The sequence below is a fragment of the Onychomys torridus genome, chromosome 3, assembly GCF_903995425.1.
Source record: "Onychomys torridus chromosome 3, mOncTor1.1, whole genome shotgun sequence".
Classification (NCBI taxonomy): Eukaryota; Metazoa; Chordata; class Mammalia; order Rodentia; family Cricetidae; genus Onychomys; species Onychomys torridus.
This window is the reverse complement of record NC_050445.1, coordinates 139,555,898-139,579,973: the sequence shown is the minus strand read 5'-3', so window position 1 is coordinate 139,579,973 and position 24,076 is coordinate 139,555,898. Positions and strand designations below refer to the sequence as shown.

At 48.3% G+C, this 24,076-nt stretch overlaps 1 protein-coding gene across 1 annotated transcript in view; it reads right to left on the bottom strand.

The window, feature by feature from the left end:
• Nucleotides 1–24,076, bottom strand: part of Vwf (von Willebrand factor) — a 133,782-nt gene that overhangs the window by 48,651 nt on the left and 61,055 nt on the right. Inside the window, exons 17-25 of the mRNA XM_036181447.1 lie at nucleotides 22,311–22,405; nucleotides 21,201–21,361; nucleotides 13,455–13,558; nucleotides 11,844–11,982; nucleotides 7,795–7,929; nucleotides 5,410–5,556; nucleotides 2,093–2,233; nucleotides 1,824–1,937; nucleotides 265–421 (exon numbers count right to left, since the gene is read on the bottom strand). Of these exons, the coding sequence (XP_036037340.1) occupies nucleotides 265–421; nucleotides 1,824–1,937; nucleotides 2,093–2,233; nucleotides 5,410–5,556; nucleotides 7,795–7,929; nucleotides 11,844–11,982; nucleotides 13,455–13,558; nucleotides 21,201–21,361; nucleotides 22,311–22,405 (1,193 nt within the window). The remainder of the gene's footprint in view (nucleotides 1–264; nucleotides 422–1,823; nucleotides 1,938–2,092; nucleotides 2,234–5,409; nucleotides 5,557–7,794; nucleotides 7,930–11,843; nucleotides 11,983–13,454; nucleotides 13,559–21,200; nucleotides 21,362–22,310; nucleotides 22,406–24,076) is intronic.

Here is a 24,076-nt window from a genome sequence, read left to right as displayed (position 1 = left end):
CCTTACCCCCCTCACCATCTTAATCTTCTTCAGAACCCATGTCCCCACTCACTCTTACGGAGATGCCCTCATCGCTGTTTTAACTCCTTCCAATGCCACATCCCCACTATTTCTTTAGCATGAAGTTTCTCACACTGCCATGCTTCATCCCTTCAACCGGTCCCTCTTTACCAAGAGAGTGCTCTCCTGTCCTCCCCACAGGATTGCGAGCCTAGGTACTTATAGGGGGGGTGCATCTGCGACTGTAAGGACTCGGTAACTCACGGCACAGTGCAGGCGTCCTCCAGGCTACCACCTGGCCATGCTGGGCACACACATGGGCATAGGCAGCTATGGTGTCACAGAAACAGGCACAGTCCCCAATGGACTCACAGGAGCAAGTGTCGTAAATGCAAATGTCCAGGTATGGCTCAGGGTCCACCTGTGAAAAGAACCTCAAGTGGTCTCAGCCTGAGCTGGGGGTGAGAACTCTGGCTTACGGTTAGGATGCAAGGTGGGGTGGCCTCCTGCACCAAGGAAATGTAGAACACAGGTCCTAGAGAATGAAAGGGTGAAGAGGCAAATTTCTTTGTTTCTAATCTGGATTCCACTAAGAAATACTATGTAAAGCAAGGCAGGCAACCTCTCATGCATATTGACATACCCTCAGAATTTTCTAGAAGGTCCCCTCTGCTGTCTCCCACATACTTGCCTAGCAGCCTGTCCTTCCCCGTAACCATGAATGTGGAGTATTTTTATATAAACACACACAGATTGGTCACTCTGTCCCTGCCTCAGTGCAGTAAGCAAAATGTGGGGATGAATCGGAACACAAAATCTGCCCCACTGGGGAACTATGGGGCAACTTTGTCAGACAGTAGGGCCTGGTGGGGCACCCTTAGCTTCTGACCCCAAGACTCCCTATAGGGAGGAATGTCTGCCTACAGGCATGATCAATCACACTGACCACTTCACTTTTCTTGTCTCCAAAATATGCTACTACACTCTCTTTGCTTTTTAGAGTAGTTAGGAAGGAAATGAATTCATCAGCCCATGCGTTGTTGTTTCCAAGACATTTCAACATCCCTGTGTGCCCCGAGTCCTCCTCTTGCCTAGATTCTTCCAACTCCAATGCCACCAAACTGTAGACTCTAAATGTCCTTTGCATCTCTCATGGACTAGAAATCTCCAGATGAGTGAAGAATTGAGATCATATACTCAACTCACCATTCCTATGTTGGTGGTACCACACAGTGCAGGCGTGTGCACATGGCTGTGCATGTATGTACACACACAATCCTACATGCTCACATGCATGCCTGTGTGTGTGCATACACACAAATGCACAGAGAAAGAAGTGCATTTAACTTTGGAGAATTCATCACTATCATTTGAGACAGAGGAATAAAAAGATGCCAAAAATTCAAGGACCCCAAAATCACTGGAGTTAAAGCCAGAAAAAGTCAGCGTGAGAAGCTAGCCAGGCACTGAAATGGTTGTTTGCTGCTTTTCTCCTGTGCTGGTGGTCAGGGAGGTTCTGACCGGGTCTGGACACACAGAACTACAACAAAGAAAGGAATTCCCTGGCTCTGGTTGGAAATGATGCAAAGAGAACTTCAGACTAAGACTTCTTGTAAACACGGAAAAGTATTTGGCCAGCCATTGCTTTCCTCAAAAACTACCCATGTGCCTCTTCAGCTAAAAGCCAAGAAAGGGATATCATGGTTTCTCAGTACAAATCATTTCAGGGCTCCAGCCTAGTTAGTATTCACATTAGACATTCACAGTCAAGGAATCCACAAGCCTTTAGACCATCCTGCCTCCCTTCACCCATAAAGCCTCACCAGCCTGTTGCAGGCCTGGAAGACGTCACTGGTAAGGATTCTGCAGGATGAGTCCACCATTGTCTGCTTCATGATGTTGTTGTGGCAGGTGGCAGGGGAAACATCTAGTGACAGCTGGGAACAGGAGAGAATACCGGAGAGGTATTCATCAGGTAAGCTTGCTGAAGGGACTCATCCCAGAAGCCCACCTCTGCCACTGCCTATAGTTCCTGCCACCTCAGCCCCCAGGAGAATAAGGGGATCCTCATCCACACAGACCCCAGATGTACCTTTCTTGTGTCAGCACACTGTGAGCTCACTTTCCAGGAATTCCCGAAGTCAACAGGGTCTTCCTCCACCTGAAGGCTGCTGCTGGTGAAGTCATTGTTCTGGATGCCATCAAAGTTCCCACACAGGCCACACACCTGCTCCTGGGTGAGGGGAAGGGATGCACATTGTAAACCTTGGCATACTCTCTGGGTCAGGGGAAGAAGGTACCAGGTGACCAAGGAGTCAGGAATCATCAGAGGAGGAAGAAGAGAGGGAAACAGAGGAAGGAGGAAAGAAGCAGACAGAGAAAGAGACCCAGAGAAGAAGCAGGGTGGTCAGCAAAGCCTTGCCCTCACCGGAACCTTTTCCTATGCTTCTGCACTGACCCATTTCAAAATCAAGCACACAGAGAGAGGCAATGTGCCCAAGTCTCATGGTCAAGGGCAGAGGTGGGCAGCAGACAGGTCGGCTCTGTGATCCTTCATTGAGACTATGAGCAGAAATAAGAGCAGGCACCACTGTTAATGGATGAAAGAACAGAGAGCCAAGGAGAGGACAGGATGGCCCTGCTTTGCAGCAGGCAGGGAAGTCCCCTTACCCAGAGGACCTCAGCTTGTTCAGGGAACCAGTGCCAATTCTACAGCATGAGAAATGTCCTCAGGGAAGGGCTAACTATACACCTCCCATGTCAGGCATGTGCACTGAGTCCTGAAAAAGCCTGACCAGGCAGAAACCATCAAGTAAGGACCTGGGAAGATGGGTAATCATAAACCCACCCTACTCTCCACACATGGCCAGAACCCAGTCCTGGGACAAAGGAAAGATGACTTTATCCATTTTGCAGAACTGTTTTATAAGCACGTGTGTAAGTCACTGAGGAGCATGTAAAAATATTCCCACAGATGAAAGTCATGGCACAACCACTTCCTCTCTGAGCCCTTGTTAATGAAAACCCTCCCCTTCACCCACTGCTCTCCTTGGTCAAACTCTCCAAACGTCAGCCACCTTGGGATCCCTGTACATCTTACTCCCTCCACCCAGCTTCTCTCTCCACATAGTTACAATCCTCACTCCCTCTCTTCCATGAAGACGTCTACTCCTGTGTCACCTGTTCACACAGGGCTCATCAAACTAACCTATCTAAAGTAATGTCCCCATAAGAATATCATCTCCACTGTGGTTGTGGGAAGCAAAACACTGGCTCCACCAAAGATGTCCATCCTGAATCCGAGAGCTGTGACTGTGTTATCCCACACGGGACTACAGTTTTCACATGGCTTCAATGCGTAGTTGAATCCCCAAAAGGTTTATTCTCTGAAAGTTTGGGTCCCCAGTGTGACACTGAGAGGTGGTATAACTGTCAGCAGGAGGGACCTAGTTAGATTTAATTAGGTCACTGGTGGTATCAACTTTAGGAGAGATAATGTCATTCTCATAGGACCCCAGTTAGTTCCCACACCATATGATTTTTGTTGTTGTTTTTTGTTCCTAAAAATGGAAATGAGATAGGTTAGCAGGTAAAGAGGTGTCAGCTGCCAAGCTTGATGATCTGAATTCAATCCCTGGGACCTACACAGGAAGTTGTCCTCTGACCTCCACATACCTACCATGGTACATACATGCCCACATCCATACACATGATAGATGAGAGAGAGAGAGAGAGAGAGAGAGAGAGAGAGAGAGAGAGAGAGAGAGAGAGTTTTAATTAAAATAAGATTAAGCAGAATTCCTCTGATTTCCTTTCTCACATGTGACCCTCTATATGTAGCCATTCTCCCTTCCCTGCCCACTATACCTTCACTCACCACTGGCACAGCCAACAGGCCAATCGCTGCCATAGACACAGAGGGACCCGCCCAACTCGACACTTTCACTAACTACTCCACCAACAGTAATGACAGTTGTATAAACCGCTTTTCTTCATAAAGTACTCATCTTAGAGTATTCAGAACATGGAGTAATCCCCAGGACAAAGGACCTTGGTACAGTTAGGTTAAAATCTTGAGATAGAAAATTGTCCTGAACCAACTAAGTGAGCTGAAGTCTGAGAAGAAGGAAGCAGAAAGAGGCAGAGGGTAAAGGTGTTTCAACCCACAGGAGCATGGTGGGTGGGAGGGCCTGAGGATACTACTGAATAGCAGCTCACTTTGAATAGGGAAGGTGGGACCACAAGCCAAGGAGTGCCGCCGAACTCCAGAATCAGGAAAGTATACTTGTCCTTTAGAAGCTCCACAGGAATGCAGCCCTACATGCGTGTGTGCATGTACACACACACACATACATACACATCTGATTTTTTTTTTTTTGCCCTTGCTGTACCTGCAGTGCCTAGAACAGTCAATACATTGAGTAGAAACATGGTCAAGATTGTTGGACCTCTCTAGAAATGGAATGGGCTGCCTCAGGGAAGCACAGGCTGAGCAGCCCTCACTGACATTGACAGTCCAGGCATGGACAGCACTGTCAGAGATGGTGTGGAGGCCACTCTCAACAACAGAGCCCTTGTCACAGTCACACCACTTAATGATACCATTAAACCCCCAAAACTGTGGCAACCTACACAATACCATCATCTTTCCCAAGAGGAGATCCTCAGCAGATTAACAAAGTGCTCTCAAAAAGGGCTAACCTGGGACCCAGGGAAATAAATCAGATGGTGAAGCACTTGCCATACAAGCATGAGGACTTGAGTTCCATCCCAGCACCCAAGTAAAAAGGACAGTTATAGTGGTGTACACTTGTGACCCCAGCAGTAGGGAGGCGGAGATAGTAAGTCCCCAAGGCTCACTGGCCAGCTAACACAGCCTGATTGGTGAGCAATCCCAGGTCACAGTGAAAGACTAACTCAGAACACAAAGTGAATGGCTCCTGAGGAATGATGCCTGAGATTGCCCACTGGTTGGCCTCCACATGCACATGAACATGAACACATACATGTACACACATATGTGTGCACATGAGCGTGTGTGCTAGCCTGGGCTCGTTGATGAGGCAACATCCCAGAATAGATGGTGATGATTTAATATTTTGTGTGCTTAATTTGCCACTTTGAGTTAAGAAACCTAAAGAAGAGTCACCCTGCCTACCCTTGCTCTGCCTCCTCTGTGCAAGCAAAACATGTGCCTTGCTGGGCCCCGTCAAGACATTGTCACATTGTCAAAGCTGCCTCTGTCCTCCCTGTGTGCAGCCAGCCTCCATGACTACTTCCTTAGTTTTCCTTGTGTGGGGAGCAAGGAGGCTGGACCAGAGAACCACTGTCCTCCAAGACAATGGGGAGGTTACTCCTTAGAGACCTGATGACATGCCACATGAGTGATAGGGAAGAAGGGCCGCTGACCTGGTGCGTATGCTTCAGGACCACAGAGATGCTGAGGTGGTGGTCCCAGACCACGGAGAGGGTTTGGCCCAGCAGCAGGAGGACGTACCGGCCAGACTCCACCATCTCAAAGTGAGACTCATCTTTCAGGGGCTTCTGCACATTCACCTGAAGAAGGAAGGAACCAGAACATGAGGTGAAGGAGGTCAGAGGCCAGGTTCCCCTCTCTTCACATAGCTTGTCTGTCTGCCTTGCCCACCAACACCAGAGCTGGCCCTCAACTGTCACCAGCCACATTCTATCAGAACTCCCTGAGGCCAGCACCACACCTGGGCTTTTCTGCGTCCATCTGACTCACCACTCTCCCCTGATGAAAAGATGGCAGGGCACAATGAAGCATACCTCCCAAGAACGTCATCAACTCCACCAGTCCCTGACTTGCTTTTTAATGTGACACTGATTATGGCCACCTCTAGTTACATGGGTGAAAAATCTACCCATCTGTAACAGTGAGCCCCCAACTCACTTCTCTTGTGTCCTCCCACCCTCTGCTCTCTAGAGTGACTGCTGTCGGGAGTCAAGACTGCAGGACAGGGACTGTGGAGTTCCATGCTCCAGGCAAGAGCTTCTAGAAGTCTGGCCTGAACTCCTGGCCCAGAGGCATCGCCACTGACAAACCCTTGAAGCCCACTGCAGAGCACTCAGCTGACTGCTGGGTTCATAAAGCAGAGGTGGAGGCCAAGAACCTGTCACTCTTCACAGAGCTCCTGAGGAGCATGCCTCACACGGGGCTCATCATCTCCCCCAGGAGATCTGCCATCACCTGTGCGGGCTCACCGCTATCCTCTGTCTTGGATAGAACTGAACTCTGAAATAGAGCTGACACTCCTGGCTCCTAGTCAGCACACTTGCTAGACAGCTTTCTTCCCTATCTATAGAAAATGCACTTCCAGTCCCCAGCTGTCAAGGGTGGGCGTTAACAAAACATCAGGAAGCAAGGCAGAGGTTGCGGGAGCAAATGAACCCAGTCTTCTGTAGTGTGGCACATATCCAAACCAGCTGGATCAGATCTGTGATACAGGAACAACCAGTCACTCCAAACACAGATTCCCAGGGCTCCATCCCAATCTACTGAGGCACGGCTTTGAGGTGGAGCCTGGAGATCTACACTTAACCACTTCTTAGGCTGTCAGGACCCAGAAGCTGCATCTGCTGCTTCTGCTCTTCTTTTCAGCTTGTCAAAAATATTCAAGTGAACAGCCTGGGGTGTAGCTCAGTAGGAGAGAGCTTGCTCAGCATGCCCAGGCCCTGGGATCCATCCCCGGCACCACATGATCTTAAGAAAATCCTTAAAACATAAAGTAACTAAAAAGTACCCCATAATCTTCCTTCAATAGATACACATGCAGTAGCCCCCACAGATAATTTGTTTCGCTTACTATAGTTTCAACTGATTACAAAAGTACTGAATGGAAAATTCCAGAACAGTGATTAAGTTTCAAAATAAATTCCTTCGCAACATATTACAGTCATTGTTCTACTTTATTATTAGTCAACATTAATTCCTTATTCTCTCTATGTAATAACCAAACATTATCATCTGTGCTAGTGAGTTTTGTGTCAACTTGACACAAGTTAAGAGGAAGGAACCTCAGTTGAGAAAACGCCTCCATAAGATTCAGCTATAAGGCATTTTCTTAATTGGTGATTAGTCAGGGAGGGGCCCAGCCTGTTATGCCCTGGTTGGTGGTCCTGGGATCTATAAGAAGGTGGGCTGAGCAAGCCATGAGAAGCAAGCCAGTGAGCAGCATCCTTCCATGACCTCTGCATCAGCTCCTGACTCCGGGATCCTGTCCTGTTTGAGCTCCTGTCCTGACTTCCTTCAGTGATGAACAGTGATACAGAAGTATAAGCCAAATAAACCCTTTCCTCCCCAACTTGTTTTTGGTCATGGTGTTTCATCACAGCCATAGAAACCCTAACTAAGACATCACCGATAAACAGAACAGAACATACTGGGTTCTGTACTGTCTGTGATTTCAGGCATCCACCAGGGCTAAGAGGGACCACTGTTCACAGAAGGGAAACTCCTCCTGCCTGCCATGCTCCGCCCACCTCCCCAGTCAGCACTGCCTCCTCCTCTCTTAGGCAGAGATCATTGTGCATCCTCTCCCACACAGACACACACCTGAACCACAACAGGCTCGCTCACACTAGCTGTATTAGCCTGCCAATTGCTCTGCTCACAGGATAACAATCCAGGACCAGCTGACACTGCTGGACCTCATTCTCCACAGTGGCTGCACATTCTGTCAGCACAGTTCTAAACAAACACCTGGAAAACACTCCTAATAACCAGAGGGACTAGAAGGGGACACACGGGAAAGGGGAGAAGCTGGCACTCACCTCTCCATCAAACAGCTCAATCTCCCCTCCTTCCACCAGGATGGTGACCCGCTTCTTACACTTCACTGAAGGATAACTGCATCCTTCATTTCCCACCAGGATCCGGAAGGTCCCTGGGTTCCCACCACAGTAATCCTGGGGAAAGAAGGCACCAGGAAAGAGAGATTATCCCTTCTCCCAGAAGATGACATCGTGACCTCTGGGGTCTTTGAACATGTCACAGAATATCGTCAGATGTGCTGTGCATGTGGGGGAAAGTGGGAGGTATCTACAGGTAACTCTCTCAGGTATCCAACCTCAGCCCTCACAGGTAAGCCTGATACCCATGGTCAGCGCATTGGCATGGTAAAAAAACACGAAGTGGAACAGGGGAGCTGGAGGAGTCAGCATGTATGTCCACATGTAAATACATATAGAAGCATACACCTACCCATATAAATACACATACATACACACATGCATATACAAACACATGTACATATTCATATACACTTCCACATGAATATACATACTCACAAACACACATGTACATGTATACACATATATACATGCACCTGCACAAGCATACAACAATACACATGCATAAACATATACATAAGTAAACATGCATACACAGGTACATACCTGTACACATATATATGTATACACATGTACTTAGAAAACGTATACCTGTTCATGTGTCTCCGTATACATATACATGCAGACACACACATACATACATGTACTCACACACAGAAATACAGAAAACACAGCTGGGCCAATTATAAGGGGAGCATTAGTCCACTTCCTGGCTCTGTTGGGGAAACATGGTTCCTGGTCACATAGGATAGAAGCAGAACAAGGCTGTAGATATGGGCTTGTTCTTGTCACCACCTGGCTTTCCGAAGGTCAAAGCCCAATGGTGCCCCCACAGGGTGGGCCCCAGGAGAGGGAAGAGAATCAAAATCAGCACATGGTCTGGAAGGGGATTCCCTGAAAACAGGATCACTTGCTCTGGAAGGTCTGCCAACCAGGGGGATGCTAGGGAGTGGCCAGTGCCTCAGCTAAATCCCTTGCTCTGGAAGCTGATAGATACGTTGACCCTTGAAGCTGGGATCTTTTGATGCTAAGACAAAGAGCCTGTGGGGAAGCTCTAGGTGGAACACCCAGGTCAGAGGCATCAGAAAAGCCATTTCAAGATGTGCACACACTGTCTACCCAATACACGACTTCCCTGGGCGAGCTGGAGTATGTGAGGCCAGCTTGGCTGGTGCCACAGGGGTTCTATCCTCTCCTAGCATGCTCCGCACATGGTAACCCTGGTTACCAATAATGCCTGACAGGTTCTGCACATGGTAACACTGGTTATCAGTAATACCTGATGCACAGATCCTGAGCCCCCTCTCTGGCTTTGAACCTTCAGATCGCTCTAAGCAGCCACCTCCCCCAGAGAATGGAGACCGAGAAACTGCATGAGTTCAATGTATCACAGAGCACACAGTGCTCAGCTCTGAGGAAGGTACTTGCCCTCCTTCATAAATCATCTGGTGTCATCCAGCAAGAAAAACTCACAAAGTGGGGATAGGGAGGCACAGGGGCTGGCAGGGACTCACCAGCTAGGGTGTCCTATGTTCTCCCTGCTGGGCTCCTAGCCTCCAGCGACCCCAGCTTCCCCTCATCACTATGTGAGACTGACCAGCTCAGAGGTCAAAAATGGTGGCAAGTTCCAGTAGGACCATAGGTCAGGCTTCACACTCCAGGGATCATTCAGGTAATCCCTCTGCCTAGGGATACTTCCTAACAATAGGCTATCAGGAGGGTGAAATGCAGCCAGGATCAGCTCCCCATGTAGCCTGGTTTGGGTGTCCACCAAAATAAAGAGCCATCTTTCTCTGATCTATATCAGTGCTAAAATGGCCTAAGGGTAGCCTTATCCCACACCAAACCAGCTCAGAAAATTAAATTCTGTTCTTAAACTTCCTACACCTTCAGGCACTGGCACAGCCATATCTGAATGGAATGGCAGAAGTCATAAAGCCAGCACAGCTGCTTGACAAAGATCCAGCTGAGCCGCAAGATGGCTGCCATGCCACCTTCGGTTTTCATCTCCACCAGTTACATGCTTGGGGCACTTTTAATATTTGTACAATTTGGAGATATAGGATTGATGGAAAATTTCTTATGAATCATTTATGCCTTCTCCCAAGAATGCTGCTTCTATGCTTACCCAGGGAAGTCCTGAACATACTATACACACACACACACACACACACACACACACACACACACACACACACACACACTTTGAGGGAGCTATCCCCATCTACTTGAAAATCTTCCTTTCGCCTTGGAGGTTGTGACACATAAAGAAGCCAGAGATCTCTTCATGAGGCTATAAGACATTCTTGAAATATCTGTCCTGTACTTATACAGGAACAAGATAATCAAAACAAAGTAATCTCAAAAAGGTCAACAAGATTCGGTGGGTAAGAGGAATTGTCCACAGTTCAGATTACAAGGCTCTTCCCACTGTACACTCAGACAATTACGTGGCGTACAACTCTGCCCTACATAGAGACATGTTTATGAGCAAAGTATGGAATGGAAAGATGATAAAGGTTTGAGGTGTTAGGACCTCCATCTCTTAGAACAGTTAGCTCATGCAGAGGTCACTCATGACCAAGGAACAACAGAACGCCAGAATTAGACATATAGACAAATTCTATAAAGATATGAATGAGAACATTGAATGTATTATGTCAGAATTTGAATCATAACTGCACCAGCTTTGGCCTGAGGATTTTTCCTGGGCACTCTGACCACTGAGAGTTAATAATACACTGCTTGGGAGATGGCAAATGCCCAGGGTGCAGTTATAGTTACAACTTAGTATATATATATAATCTTAGATAGAACATATAAAGTATTCAGGTTCTTCAGGATAGGATACCTTTTGGAATGATCTTTGTAACATGCCATTTACCTATGCTCCAGACTTCTCTGGATTTTAGTATGTGTCTCTTGTTTGATTGTTCACATTGGTTGTAGTTCCATCTTATCTAGGTCATTATCCCTTATTACTCCTGGACAATATTCGATAATCACTCCTACTGTATATAGTCTTGTATTAGGTTAGAACCTTTTTATTTAGACAAAAGGGGGAGATGTGGTGGGTAGCTGTTGCAGCTTTGGCCTAGAAGTACTACCCCCACTGAGGCTTTGGTAACTGTCACACCTACAAGGTGGAGCCAAGAGAAGACCCCTGAAGACCTGAGATATGGGTGGGCCAGCTCTCTTGGTTCCGGGACCCTGGATGCTGGAGGTAGACCGAGCAGAGTTCTCCAGAGAACACCGCCGGACTGTGCTACACCTTTGCCAGACCCTGTAACCTAACTATCCCTTCACTTGGAAGTTACCCCACAAAATAAACCTCCCATTTAACTATGTGGAGTTGCCTTAATATTTAAACCAATATGAGGTGGTTGAAGATTTTGTTTTAGTCTAGTGTCCTTGAAGTAATCAAAGCTACCAGCCTGAGCACAGGCTGTCATATGCCTCTAGATTCTCAAAAACTGGGTTATGGGGTTAATGAGTAAGAATGAAACTGTTTATTAATGATGTCCAAACTTGAGGGAAAATGATTGGAAATGATAACTCTGTTCTGTCACAGTTTATTAATGATGACTAAAAGATGAGCAAAAGGAAGTGAAACACATGTCCAAAAACAAAAATGATATGATCTATGTTTTGGACCATCATGAATGTATCCCTGCTTACTAAATCCTATATAAATAAAGATACACTCTGGCTGCTAGTCAGTCAGGCTGCAGGATTCTCCTGACCACCATGGCCTGGCTCACTTCCTCCCCCCCCCTCCCCGACTCCTTACACCCTCTGCAGGACCCATCCACCCCCAGGGATGGCTCGCAGCAAGGCACCCTTTAGAAGGGTTAGAAAATTACTCTGACAAAACCAAATGTCAAAGTTCTTTCTATAGACAGAATCTGACCCAGAAACTGTCAGCATGTCTTGCTCTGTTAGATACGGATGGTACCCCCTCTCTGTCTCACCTGCGCCAGAACATACTGGCATTCCCCAGGGAACAGGTACTTGAGTCCATCGAAGGTGATGTAGTGGGCCATGCCAATGGCAGAGCACGTGGCGTCACACACGTGGTTCGTGCAGTTCCACCTCCGCTCCTGGCAGACACTAGGAAAAGCAATCGAGCGTGACTGGTTTGCACCTTGGGTGCCAGGGGCTCAACTGGGTCTCAGGGAACAAGGAGGCTGTGGGGGACAAGAAGACGCCAGGTAGTCACCAAGGAAGCCTCAAGAAGCTGAGCATTTGCAGCCTATGGAAGGAGCATGGGCCTTAGAGGCCTAGCACAGGGTCTACAGGGGGAAGGGAGGTCATGCTGCTCTCTAGTTTCGAGGAAGAAACAGAGATATGGAGTAAAATGGGTGTCCAGGGTGTTCCAGGAAGCAGAAAAGAAGGTGGGGGTTCTCCAAGCCATCTGCCGTGGACTCACTAAAGTGTGGCCTCACCCTAAACATTACAGAGTGCCTGGGATTGGCCATAGGGTCACCGTATCACAGACAGACCAATAGAGATCTCAGCAGGGACATTCTGAGACTGGAAAATAGAATGGGTGTGCAAGTCTGCCAGGAGTGGTTTCGTGTGTGTGTGTGTGTGTGTGTGTGTGTGTGTGTGTGTGTGTGTATGTGGTTATGTATCTATTCTATACCAATTTGCCAGCCACATGTCCCACCCCTTACTACCCTTAACCAGAGCTCATGTCGGGAAGCCCACTCATGCGTCAGAGGTGGTGAGCTCAGACCTCAGGCGCTCATCCCCTCCCCCACCTCCATCCACAGCCCCCACCCCACCCCACCCCCGAGATAGTCTATAGCCCAGAGTGAAAGGTGGGGTAAGTGTAAGGGAGCCTGCGCAGAATAGCCAAAGAAGGCAGCCGGAAACAACCGCTGCCTCCTCACTCTCCAAACACTCATGGGCAGTGCAGGGCCTGTGGGAAGAGACGGGGCTTGAGATTCAGCCTCAAGAAGAACAAACCATATCATTTGCACGATGGAACACCTGGAGATCATCACATTAAGTGAATTAAGCCAGACTCAGAAAGACAGTTAACATGTTTTCTCTCATCTGCAGGGTCTAGATTTATTTAAAAGATACAAAAGTAGAAGGGGGACTATTTGGGGGAGGGAGAGGGACAGTAGGAGCAGGGAGAGGGACAAGAGAAAGTGACGCGGGAGAGTATGTGAGCAAAGAGCATTATACACATGTGTGTAAACATCAGAATGAAATCATTACCTTATACAATTAATAAAAACAAATTTAAAAAAGGAAGAAAGAGGGAGGGTTGAGAGGACCTTTTCAACAACAACAACACCCCCCCAAAACCACCACCACCCCAGCAGCCTGGTCACTGTGAGCCTTCTGCGGAAGAAAACTCTCTGAGAACAGAATTGCCTATCTGTAGGGAACAGGTGCATGGCTGAGCCCAGCGATGGAAAGGGGCATTTCACAGATGGGGAAACAGAGGCAGAGTAAGGAAAAGAGCAGGAAGTATCCCCAGGGTGTGAGGACAAGTGTCAAAGTCCTGTGTCCCACACACCCTCATGCCACCTTGATGGCTGGTCCCCACGGCATACCCAGGGCCTCACCAGGTGTTGCAGCCGATCTTCACTGTAGCTCCTGGGGCATACTCTTGGCCCTGGTGGAAGCAGGGGCACCGTTCCAAGGCCACACACTTGTTTTCATGCCGGACCTACATATAAAGAACTCCAGTCATTCATGTCTCCAGGGCCACCGGAACTGATACTGATCACTGCTGAGGAAGCATTGTGGAGCTCAAGCCTGCCAGGAGCCCAGCATAAAGAGAGGGAGTAAGGCAGAGCAACCTCTGCAGCACACTAGCCAGGGCAGGGGTCAACACAAGGCTGGGTGTTGGCAGACACTGGCACCTTCTACACTGTGTCTCCCTGTCAACCAAAGACACAACTGCTTCTGTCCTGCTGGGTGACATAACCTGGGACATGTTTGCAAAGACTTTAGAAACCCATGTCAGAAGTCCTGGGAGGCATATCCCAGACCCAGCCATGACAAGCAAAGGATGTCTCCAGAGGACACGGGAGTTATGGATGGAGACTAAAGAAGTATTTGCCAATGAACTGAAAGAGAAAAAATAAAGTCAAGTATTCAGAGGCAGGCAAATGATGCCGTTCTTAAGGGATCCCTGGGAGCTGGTTTGCTGTGGTGTGTGAGAGGGTTCTTCACAGGACTCTTTAATGAGGTGAGCAATGCCTATCTACGCCGTTAGTTTTTAAATGGGGAGGAAAACTCTAGACATATGTAGTCCCAAATTTACATGTATGTAATACAGACTTGGTTGTTAACCAGAGCTAGAAGGAGGTAGGGAGGTTGCCTCCAGGTAGTGAGCTGTGAAATAAAGGAGTTCTGGGCTCATTTTTCTTTTTAGTTTTATTTTTTTCCACAATGTTTTTTGATGAGTAGATGTTATATTTATAGTTTTAAAAAATGAATCTCATGTTTGATGAGAATTGATAAGCATTTAGTGCCTTGGAAGAGAGACTGAAGATAGGGCAGAGGAGACATATCAAAGTCTGGCAAAGTCTAAGACACTCGTATCAGGTGACCCTCCTCCCAAGGTCACCTTTTCCAGCCCCGATGCTCTGACATGCTATCTACAGAGGTGCTGTCTCTCTCTCCCTCCTCACCCCCTCAGGAAGTGACTCCAGAGCATGCTGCACTTCCTGGGTCGTCTAGGGACAAGTGGGTGGAGAAAGAAACCAGACCTTCTGACTCAGTGGGCTAAAGCAGCACTACCAAGCCCACCCTGAGCCCACCACCATGATCCAGTACCACCTCAGCCAAGAAGCAGCCTTGTACCTGCATTGGACGGACCTCACCTGGGATGATACAATGTACTTTGATCATACATTCTCCCCGTCACCCTCTCTTGTCCCTTGGGACTGCCTAGGTGAAGGCCCCCAGCTGCTAGGCTCCAAAACTACCTAGCTAGCAGGGAGAGGTACCTGGTATAGATGATTCTCACTCCAGTAATCTGGTGACCCCCACCCCACTGCAAGCTTGAGTTCCTAGACCTTCACATGAAACTAAGCCCTCAGAATATGTGTATGCGAAGGAGTTCCACATCAGAATCATAGGTTAAAATTGTGTATGCACACATATGTGTACTGGGAGATGGGAAGAATACTATTCTCCACTTAGCACCACATCTGTCAGCCTCAGGAGGTGTCCCCAAGTCCCATGTCCTCTAAATGATGGGGCAATATTGGTCCAAAGACCTAGGAATATGCCAGCCCACAGTGTCCTTGGTAGTGCTTAAGCCTGGGACCACAGTTCTTAGAATACAAGGAGCTTAGGAGACCAGCAGAGAAGGCAGCGGGTTGGTAGGAGCAAGGAGGGGATGCAAACATCTCTCTTCAGAGCCTTCCAAGGTTCACAGTAAAGGTTCATGCCCACATCCTCCAAATTTCGTCAGGTTAGACTACAGTCTGAAGTCTGCCACCTAGTGGCTGCCAGAAGAATGGCTGACCTATGCAGACTCCTACAGTTAGTGGAGCTGAGTCGCAAGCCTTTGTGGGAAGGGAATCATAGAGCCCTGCTTACAGTGTCTAACCTCTGCGGGAGGCTCTGCTCGTCACCTGTAGGTAGGCTTGACGAGGGGTTCCCAGTCCTCCTTGTGTGCATCCTGGCCATGCTCACCTCTCGGTCCAGGATCTCTCTGCTCCCACTTCATCTAGGTGGGTCCATGTGCCCAGCCCTCCTCTAATGTACATAACACTCAGAGCCCAGTTCTGTGATAAGACAGCACCACTACCACTGTGCTAGCGAACCCTCCTCCTCTGACTTCTCACTGGCTGTGCACACTCTCCTCTCTGCCCTGACTTGTGTAGTTCTCACTGGCCATGCACATACAACACACTGGCTTGTGTTAGTAAAACCACATCACTAGCTGGCAGGCTGCAGCATCAAGATCAGTGTTCCATAGGATGGGGCCGGTGAGGAGGCAAACTATGACCGGAAAGGAGAGGAGGGGGTTTCCAGGCACTATGTGGAAAATTCCTGACTGGAGAGAAATGATATATAAGAGCCTGGTCAAAAGCACCCTGAGGACCCCACAGCCTTAAAGAAAGCTCTGGCAACTGAGAACCACAAAGACAAAGGAGGGGTGTAGGGAAAAGGAGGGGGACTGGCCAGGAAGTGGGCAGGTCAGGTCCTGTGCAGCAAGTCACGGTTTGACATGAAGGCATCAGTCTCTGTCCAGCATGTCCTTTGAGAACACTACAGTGGTACTGAGGTTAGATTTATGAAACCCATAGGAGACTTCAGAAAGCATGGCAGGAATTACTACCACCCTATAGGATATCAACTTGCAATTGTTCAGTAAACATTGTTCAAGCTGAGAACATCGTCCTTGTGTTCATGAACAATCATGAGGCAGAAAAAAATATTGCTTTGCCACCCTTCTCTGGAAATTCCCCCTTATTCATCACCATAGGTGACACCACACAGACCAGCCTCCCAAATGCTGCCTTCTCCCATCTTCCATGACTCTACTCCATCAAGATTCACAGCCGAGTGTAGCTGAAGTCAAACACGTGATCGTTAGGAGGAAGGCGATCTGATCAGACAACTCACACTAACACGGAAGTGACTCTTCCTGTCATGCTTGGTTACAAAGTCTGGCTCAGGAACCAAAATGAGCATATGCCCATCATATGTCAATGAGCATGGTTAGGTGGCAAATTGTGAATAGAGGAAGATTTCTTGTCAGAGATGGGTTTTCTTGGATCTTATAAACATTTATAACCTGATGCAGTACTCCCCTAACATGCACAAGGGCCCATACAATCTCTGGTGCCCCCCCAAAAATAAAGCTCACTCCAGATAGGACCGTGTACATTGGATCTGGTTTTTAAAAGAACTATCTATGTCTTTCGATCCATCCAAGGACCAGGAGCATGAGCATCCTTCACAGCAGCAGGATGTTACCTAATACCCACAGACCGGGGTACCAGTCTGAAAGATGTAACTGCCAGGTTTCAAAGGATAAATCACCATCTCTCAGACAACGTGCTACACTTTCCTCAGAAGCCTAAAGATCTGCAAGCCAGTGTCCCTGCCGGAGGGTTGGGGGACCAGGAGGGTTGAAGGGTCCTGGTTCTGCCCTAGGCTCCTACAAAGAGCTGAGCCGCAGCTGTGGCTGGAGTACAGCGAGCAGGAACATGGGTTGTGCTCTGCTGCTGACTAGTGGCAAAATTAGGTAATATCCTAACGTAAAAAAGTGGCTGCACCAGGCAAAAAGTTCAGGAGCATTTTCCAACTAAACTAAAAGGCTGAGCCTGGGCTACCTTGTAGGTTCCAGACCATCCTGGACAGAATGAAGCCTGTCTCAAAAATTCAAAACAACCAATAAAAGACTTGGGAAGCCCTTATCACCATCCATGTTTTTAATCTCCATGAACTCACTATGACACCAGCTACAAAGCACCTCAAAGGACAGTGAGCATCTGTCATCTCTAACCTTCCCTCCAAATCCTTCTAACCCAGCTTTACAGGTCAGGAAACAAAGATCCCTGTGAGGAGACCCCGAGAGCAGCTGCAGGGACTGACAGTCTGCTGCTGCCTGTGGGTGGAGCAGAAGGCTTTTGCTCTGAGCAGGTGCCAGGCCTGGGACGCTGGGAAAGAGGCCTCCCTCCTTGCCTCCCACATCTTCAAACGAGTGTTTCGTGCCTTAAAGTAGGAAACGTGGTTTTTAGATGAGGACAATGGCCACTCAGAGAGAGGTCAGTGCCAGAGATGACCTGGGACAAGGAGAATGCAGAAACAGACTGCAATGTCATATCTGTCACATGTGATGAAAACTGGCTGGAGACTGTACTTTGTGTGGGTTTTTTCCCATGTTTGTCTGTTTGGTTTTTGTTCTGTGGGGTGCTTGGAGATGAACCCAGGGCCTTGCTTGCACTGACTCATATCCTGTGATGGTTGCATGAGGAAGGGCCCCATAGGTTTCTTGTTTTAATGCCTAGTCCCCAGTTGGTGGGGCTATTTGGGAGAATTAGAAGCTGTGGCCTTGTTGGAGGAGGACATCATTGAGGGTAGGCTCTGAGGTCTTGAAAGCCCACACCATCCTTAGTTAGCTCTTTCTCTCTGCCTCCTGCTTGCAGATAAGGATGTGAGCTCTCAGTTACTGCTCCAGCGCCACGCCTGCCTGCCTGCTGCTATGTTCCCCACAATGGTCATGGACTCTAACTCCGGAATTGGAGCCCCAAATAAACTCTTTCTTCAACAAGTTGTCTTGGTCGTGGTGTCTTATCACGGCAATAGCACAGGAACTAAGACACACTCCCAGCCCCTAGCACTGCCCTTCTGCTGATTTGTGGTTCAGATCATCCATTTTCACAACAGACTGGAAATGGAAGAAAACAGACCTTCCACCATCCCTCGAGTGGCTGAGATGAGGAGCTAACCCATCTGAGACCAAGCCTCAGTGATATACAAACACCACACTCACGGCTCTTACTACAATTCTGTGAATTTTCTCGCTTTTTTTTGAGACAGGATCTCTAAACCAGTTTGGCTTTCAACTCCACAAGTACCCAAGGATGACTCTGAACTCCTGACCCGATTGCCTCTACCACAGGCATGTACCACCACCACCCATTTCATGCTGGGGATTGAACCCATGGCCTCTTGCATGCTAGAAAAGCATTCTCCTAACTGTTCCACCCACAACCCCCCTATCTTGTTATTTAAAAGTGGTTTTGCATATATCTCCCTTACACCCACAGTCATCAAAGTGAGGAAGGCAGCTGAGGACATGACAGAGGAGGCCTCTGGGATTCAGATAAAGACTGAATGACTATACAAGAGTGTGGGGTCAGAGGGTGGTGGAGGTGCTAGCTGGGGTCTCTTTCTGTTCTCAGCAGATCCGTCTCCATCAGATCTCAGCAGATCGTGCCTACCCCTTGCAAGTCCTCAGAATGCAGAATCCTTGGCCCCTTGCTCCAACCCTTGGTACCATGCCATAGCCCTCCCTCATCACACAGAGAACAGGAAACAGCCCTGGTATGAGGCCTGCACCATCAGAAGCACCCAGGCAAGATGTTCCCAGCTCCCTTTCCTTTGTGCTGTGGCCAGGAACACATGGCAGGTGCTGCAGCCAGCTCACTGTGCACACTTCATAAATTACACAGATTTCTCCGCTCTGCCAAATCTGGCCCCGGCTATCTGTGCATCAGGAAGCATTGTAATGAAGCAGTTGTGAAAATAACCCAACCTCTAGGGACAGAAGCTTTTGCAAGGGGCCTCAGCTACAAGCACTTCTAAGAATGTGTAGCAGGGGGGTTCTGGATGAGAACGGAGTGCCTGGCGAAGTGTCTGCATCCTAGATCTGAGGTCACGCTCCCCACCCAGGACTGGGGGTCTAATGAAATTGTTGTAGTTATTAATATTTAATACTATCTGGATGCTTTCCTATGCACTCGAGTGTGAGAAAACACACACACACTTTGTTTGAAGAAGTCTTGACCCAACTTGACGTGATGGAGTGTGCCTGCCTGTAGTTCTAGCGACTCAGGAGGCTGAGGCAGAAGGATTGCTTAAGCTCAGTAGTTCAAGGCCAGCCTGGGCAACAAAATAAGGCATTATCTCAAGTCTTTTTTTCTTCAATTTAACATAAAGATAAAAGAAATGGTTCCTGATGCTGCTATAATCCCAAAGTCCCTTTTCTTGCCTGAGGTTTCTCTCAGGTCAAGATTTCCCCTCCAGAAACACCATGGGGACAACGGTACCTGTAAAGTCACAAGACCCTCACAGTGAGACCTTGTCTCTGGGGCTCTTACTCCCTGCCTGTTGCTCAGACCTGAGGCTGAGATCCCTCCTCTTGTGTGCACTGGCCATCCTTCTCTTACTGTGTGAGCCACACTGCCCAGTGTAAGGGCCAGTCTCCAAGATGGTTCCAGAAGCCTCAGGGGAGAAGGCAGCAGGGAACACCTTCAAGAGAAGTACTAGAGCTCTCCATTTGGGAGAGAGAGCTAGAAAGGAAGTAGAGAACAGGCAGGCCTTCTGTCCTGCACTCAGCTCAGTGTCCAGCCTTCCTGAGGACACGGAATACATTCTGGTCTCCCTGACAGAAGACCCACAGCTCTGTCAGGCAGTGTCCTGGGATCACCAGTGCATACTCAAGCCACCCCACCCACTTCCATGATGGCCTCCACAGCTCTGTCTCAATCCCTCACTACATACTTCGTGTATGGAAAAGGGGAGTCAGGAGCAGTGTAAAGACAGGATGCATTTGAAAAAGAAAAGTCCAGAAACTGCATTCTTCAAGGTGATGATAATAATATATGTAAGACATATTCAATGTAAATCTGACCTAACAGTAGCAGGAAGGAGGTTGGAAGGCTTGGGCATGCTCCAGCCATTGCCACCATTCTAGAAGATACACAGAGGGGCCAGGTGGTCACAAACAAGCATTAGACCTTGTGTGTCCATCAGGGACATTTGCAGCCCCAGAACCAGAATCATGGGACACACGGGGCTAGTCAAGACCTCACAAGTCATTTTATGGAGCCAGAAAACTAAGCTTGAGTGTAGAGAAGCCACAGTTTGCTTGTGATATGGCAGGGACAGTTTCTTGGTTGTGTTTTTATTGTCAACTTGATACAATCTCAAGTCACCTAGGAAGAGGAAACAATCAGACTGACATGTGGGCATATCTGGAAGGCAACATCTTGGGTGATAATTGATGTCGGAGAGCCCAGCCCACTGTGGGTGATACCATCATAGGCAGGAGGGTCTGAGTTACACACAAAATTAGCTAAGCCTGAGCCCAACAGAAAGGGGACAGTGAGTTTCTCTGCTGTTTCTGCTTGAGTTCCCGCCCTGACTCCCCTCTGACCTTAAAGCAGAAGGTAAAATAAACCCTTCCCTCCCCACGTTGCTTTTGGTCATGGTGTTTATCACATCGACAGAAAGCCAACTAGAACAGACTTAAAGAGGAGGTTACAGACAAGTATATGTAAATCACACACAAGTATGTGTGGGTCCTTATCCCCCTGCAGTATGGATGGAATGTTACCTTTGGGGAAATTCTAGTAGAGACCATAAGCATTTCCTACAAATAGTTTCTTTGCTTCCTAGGGTAGTTCTGTGAGCCACGATCTTCTCTGTATGTATCCAATCCCATCAGGATCAACCCCAGATATTCTCCTCCCAAATCTCTCCCTGGATTTGGTGGATGAATCTGCCCCTCATCCCCATCCCTGTTTCTTCCTCTCTCTGACTCCACAGCCTCCTCATTCACCTCTGCCTGCAATGAAATGGATGGGAAGGTGCTCCTTCACCATGCAGAGGCTCACCATGCCCGGGGGACAGAGGCAGCCAGACACACAGCCCGGGCTCATGCACTCCAGGTCATAATTCTGGCAAGTCTTGGCACACTCCAGCCCTTGAGCCCGTGGATTGTCAGCAGGACACACCAGCTTGACCATGGGTGGCCGACAGGACAGACTCCTTTTGCCTTGAGAAAGGAAAAAAGGTTGTAAGACAAGCCGTGGCAGACCACCCTTCTGTCCTGACCTGTAGCTCACAGGTACCATCACTCACTTGGGAGACTCAGAGCTGCCCGCCCTCCAAGACCTGACAGGGCCCAGCCTATAGTGCACTCTAGCACTGAGCCAGGGTCTCCACAGGAGACCAGGGCTGCAACCTTATCTATCTCCATGCTTTGAGCCAAGCTGGTGTCAGCTCTACTGACCCCAGGCGTCGTCACCTGATGGCTTTCATCTCACATCCCTCTTGACTCTGCTCTCCCAGTTTGCACTGGACCAAGATGCACTGTGGAAATTTCCAGACTCAGGCTGGAGAAGACATGGGTGAAGGTACTAAAATGGAGCTTGGTGATACCCAATAGGAACACTTAGGAAATAGTTACAACTACTGAAGGGAAAGCCCATCAGCCATGGGGACTCTTGGGCTTTTGCTCCAAGGCCAGCCGCTCTTTAAAGGTGGCGGCATCACAGTGTGCCATCACTGACACACCTCACACGACCTCCCTGTTTTTCCACTGTACATTTCACAGATTTGCCTCTTATCTAGAAATGAGAACCCGGTCATCCCTCTCCCTTCTGTGTCTTGTCTTCAAACAGTACAGCAACTGTTCAGAGCCTCAAACTGGACTGCCCTGCAGCCCTCTTCTTTCAGATCCATCTGACAAGCATCCAAGGAGGTTTCCTCATCAGCGTGCCCACAGGAGACAAGCCGTTGAAGAACAGGAACAATGGGCACCATTTCTAACGAGCCCATCAACTACCCCCAGATGCTCACTGCACTCAGACTACCATGGGCAAACAGACCCATGTTTGAACACCTGCACACATCAGACAATGCAGCCAGCTCTCTCCCCCAATTCATGGGAAAGAGTCTAGACAGAAAGGAAGAGAAAAGCCTTTCAGGGCTACGGTACTCACTGCGGTGAGAGAGGGGGCTGCTGAGGACAATGTCTGGCAACAGGCTTCCCGGGGCGCCACTCGTGGTACAGTGCATGAAGCCATCTTCACAGTAACTGCAGAGAAGACACCCCACCTTTTGCTAGAGTTTTCTACATCCATTGCCCCTTTCCTCATCACCCATACCGCTCACTCTGCTCCTCCCAGTGGGGCTTCAGAGCCCTAACTCTAGGAAGTTTGACCCACCAATGCCACCAGTGACCATCAGGCCACCAAGTCCAGTGGGTCCCTTCAAGTTCTTTTCCTACATGATGCCCCTTTGAACACCACCATCACTGGGCTACTCCATTCTCTTAGAGAATTATAACAATCTCCATTGTATTTCCCCACTTCACTGGCTGCTCCTTCTCAGTCTCAACTGTGGCTCGCACCTCTGCTTTCCCCGGACATCCCAGGCTTTCTTTCCTTCCACTAAGCTGCCCTTCACACTCCAACTTTCATTACAAAAATGACTCATGTACTTCCAGCAGCAGCCTGCCTGGAGCCTCAGATCTGTATATACAAATGTCTCCTTTATAGCTAGCTCCCTTAGTGTCTCAAAGACACTGCAGGCACAGTGTGTCCACACCAGGCCCCAGGTTTCTACCAAGACTGGTCTGTGAGCTGGTATCCCCACCCATTCAATGTGACTCCCTTTCAGAATCCAGGCTTCCTCCCAACACTGCCATTTCACCCTCTGCATCAGATCTACCACCACCCAGGACTGCCTCTGACATTGACTTCAATTCCTACTTGCTTGCTACCTCTAGTGCCAGTAGATGAGATGTCATCCCCGCCTGCTTGGGCCATGCAAGTGTCTCTTAACTATCCCTGCATCTAATCTCACCTCCCACTAAGTACTCCTCTTGGAAGCCAAATATCTTTTCAAACCTTAACTGTGAGTGTGCCCCTGCCTGAAATCCTTCAAGAGCATCCCTTTAATAGACTCTCCAGTAAAGGGCAAATCCATGTTATCTGATTGCTGCCTTCCTCCCTCTTCACCAGCTTAGTGGCCATCTGTGAATCTTAAGATGCACTGCTCTCTTTAAACCCAAGGGCCCTTGCACACCATTTCCCCAGAACTAAAGTCACTCCTACCCAAGACATGTAAGTGTACACATACACATATACATTTACACACACAAACATACACATGAGCACACAAACACACACACACATAAACACACACAAAGCAATTTTTTAAAGTTTCTGCACAGCAAAGAGTTAACTGAGTAATCCCTACTGAGCAGGAGACAAGCTTTACCAGACACACATCTGACAGAGTATGTAAAGAACTCCAAAACATTAAACAATAAATGAACAAACAATCTAAGAAACAAATGGGCCAAGAACACACAAACAGATCTCAAAAGAAATACAAACATTCAGGAAATACATGAAAAAATGTTCAAACTCTTTAGCTACAAGGGAAATATAAATCCAAACTGCCCTGAGATCCCATCTCACTCCATTCAGCATGGCAATGATGATGAAGCCAGGCACGTGTCTCATACATGTAGTCCTGGCACTCGAGAAGCTGACGCAAGAGGACAGCCATGAGCTAGAGGCAAGCTGGGGCCACAAACTGAGCCATCTTGAGCCACAAAGTAAAGCCCTGTCCCCAATAAGACAAAAGAAAAACAAATGTAGTGAAGATGTGGAGCAAAAAGAAAGTCTTTCACACTGTTGGTGGGGATGTAAATGAACACAGCCACTGTGGAAACTTCACAATTCAATGACCATGGTCC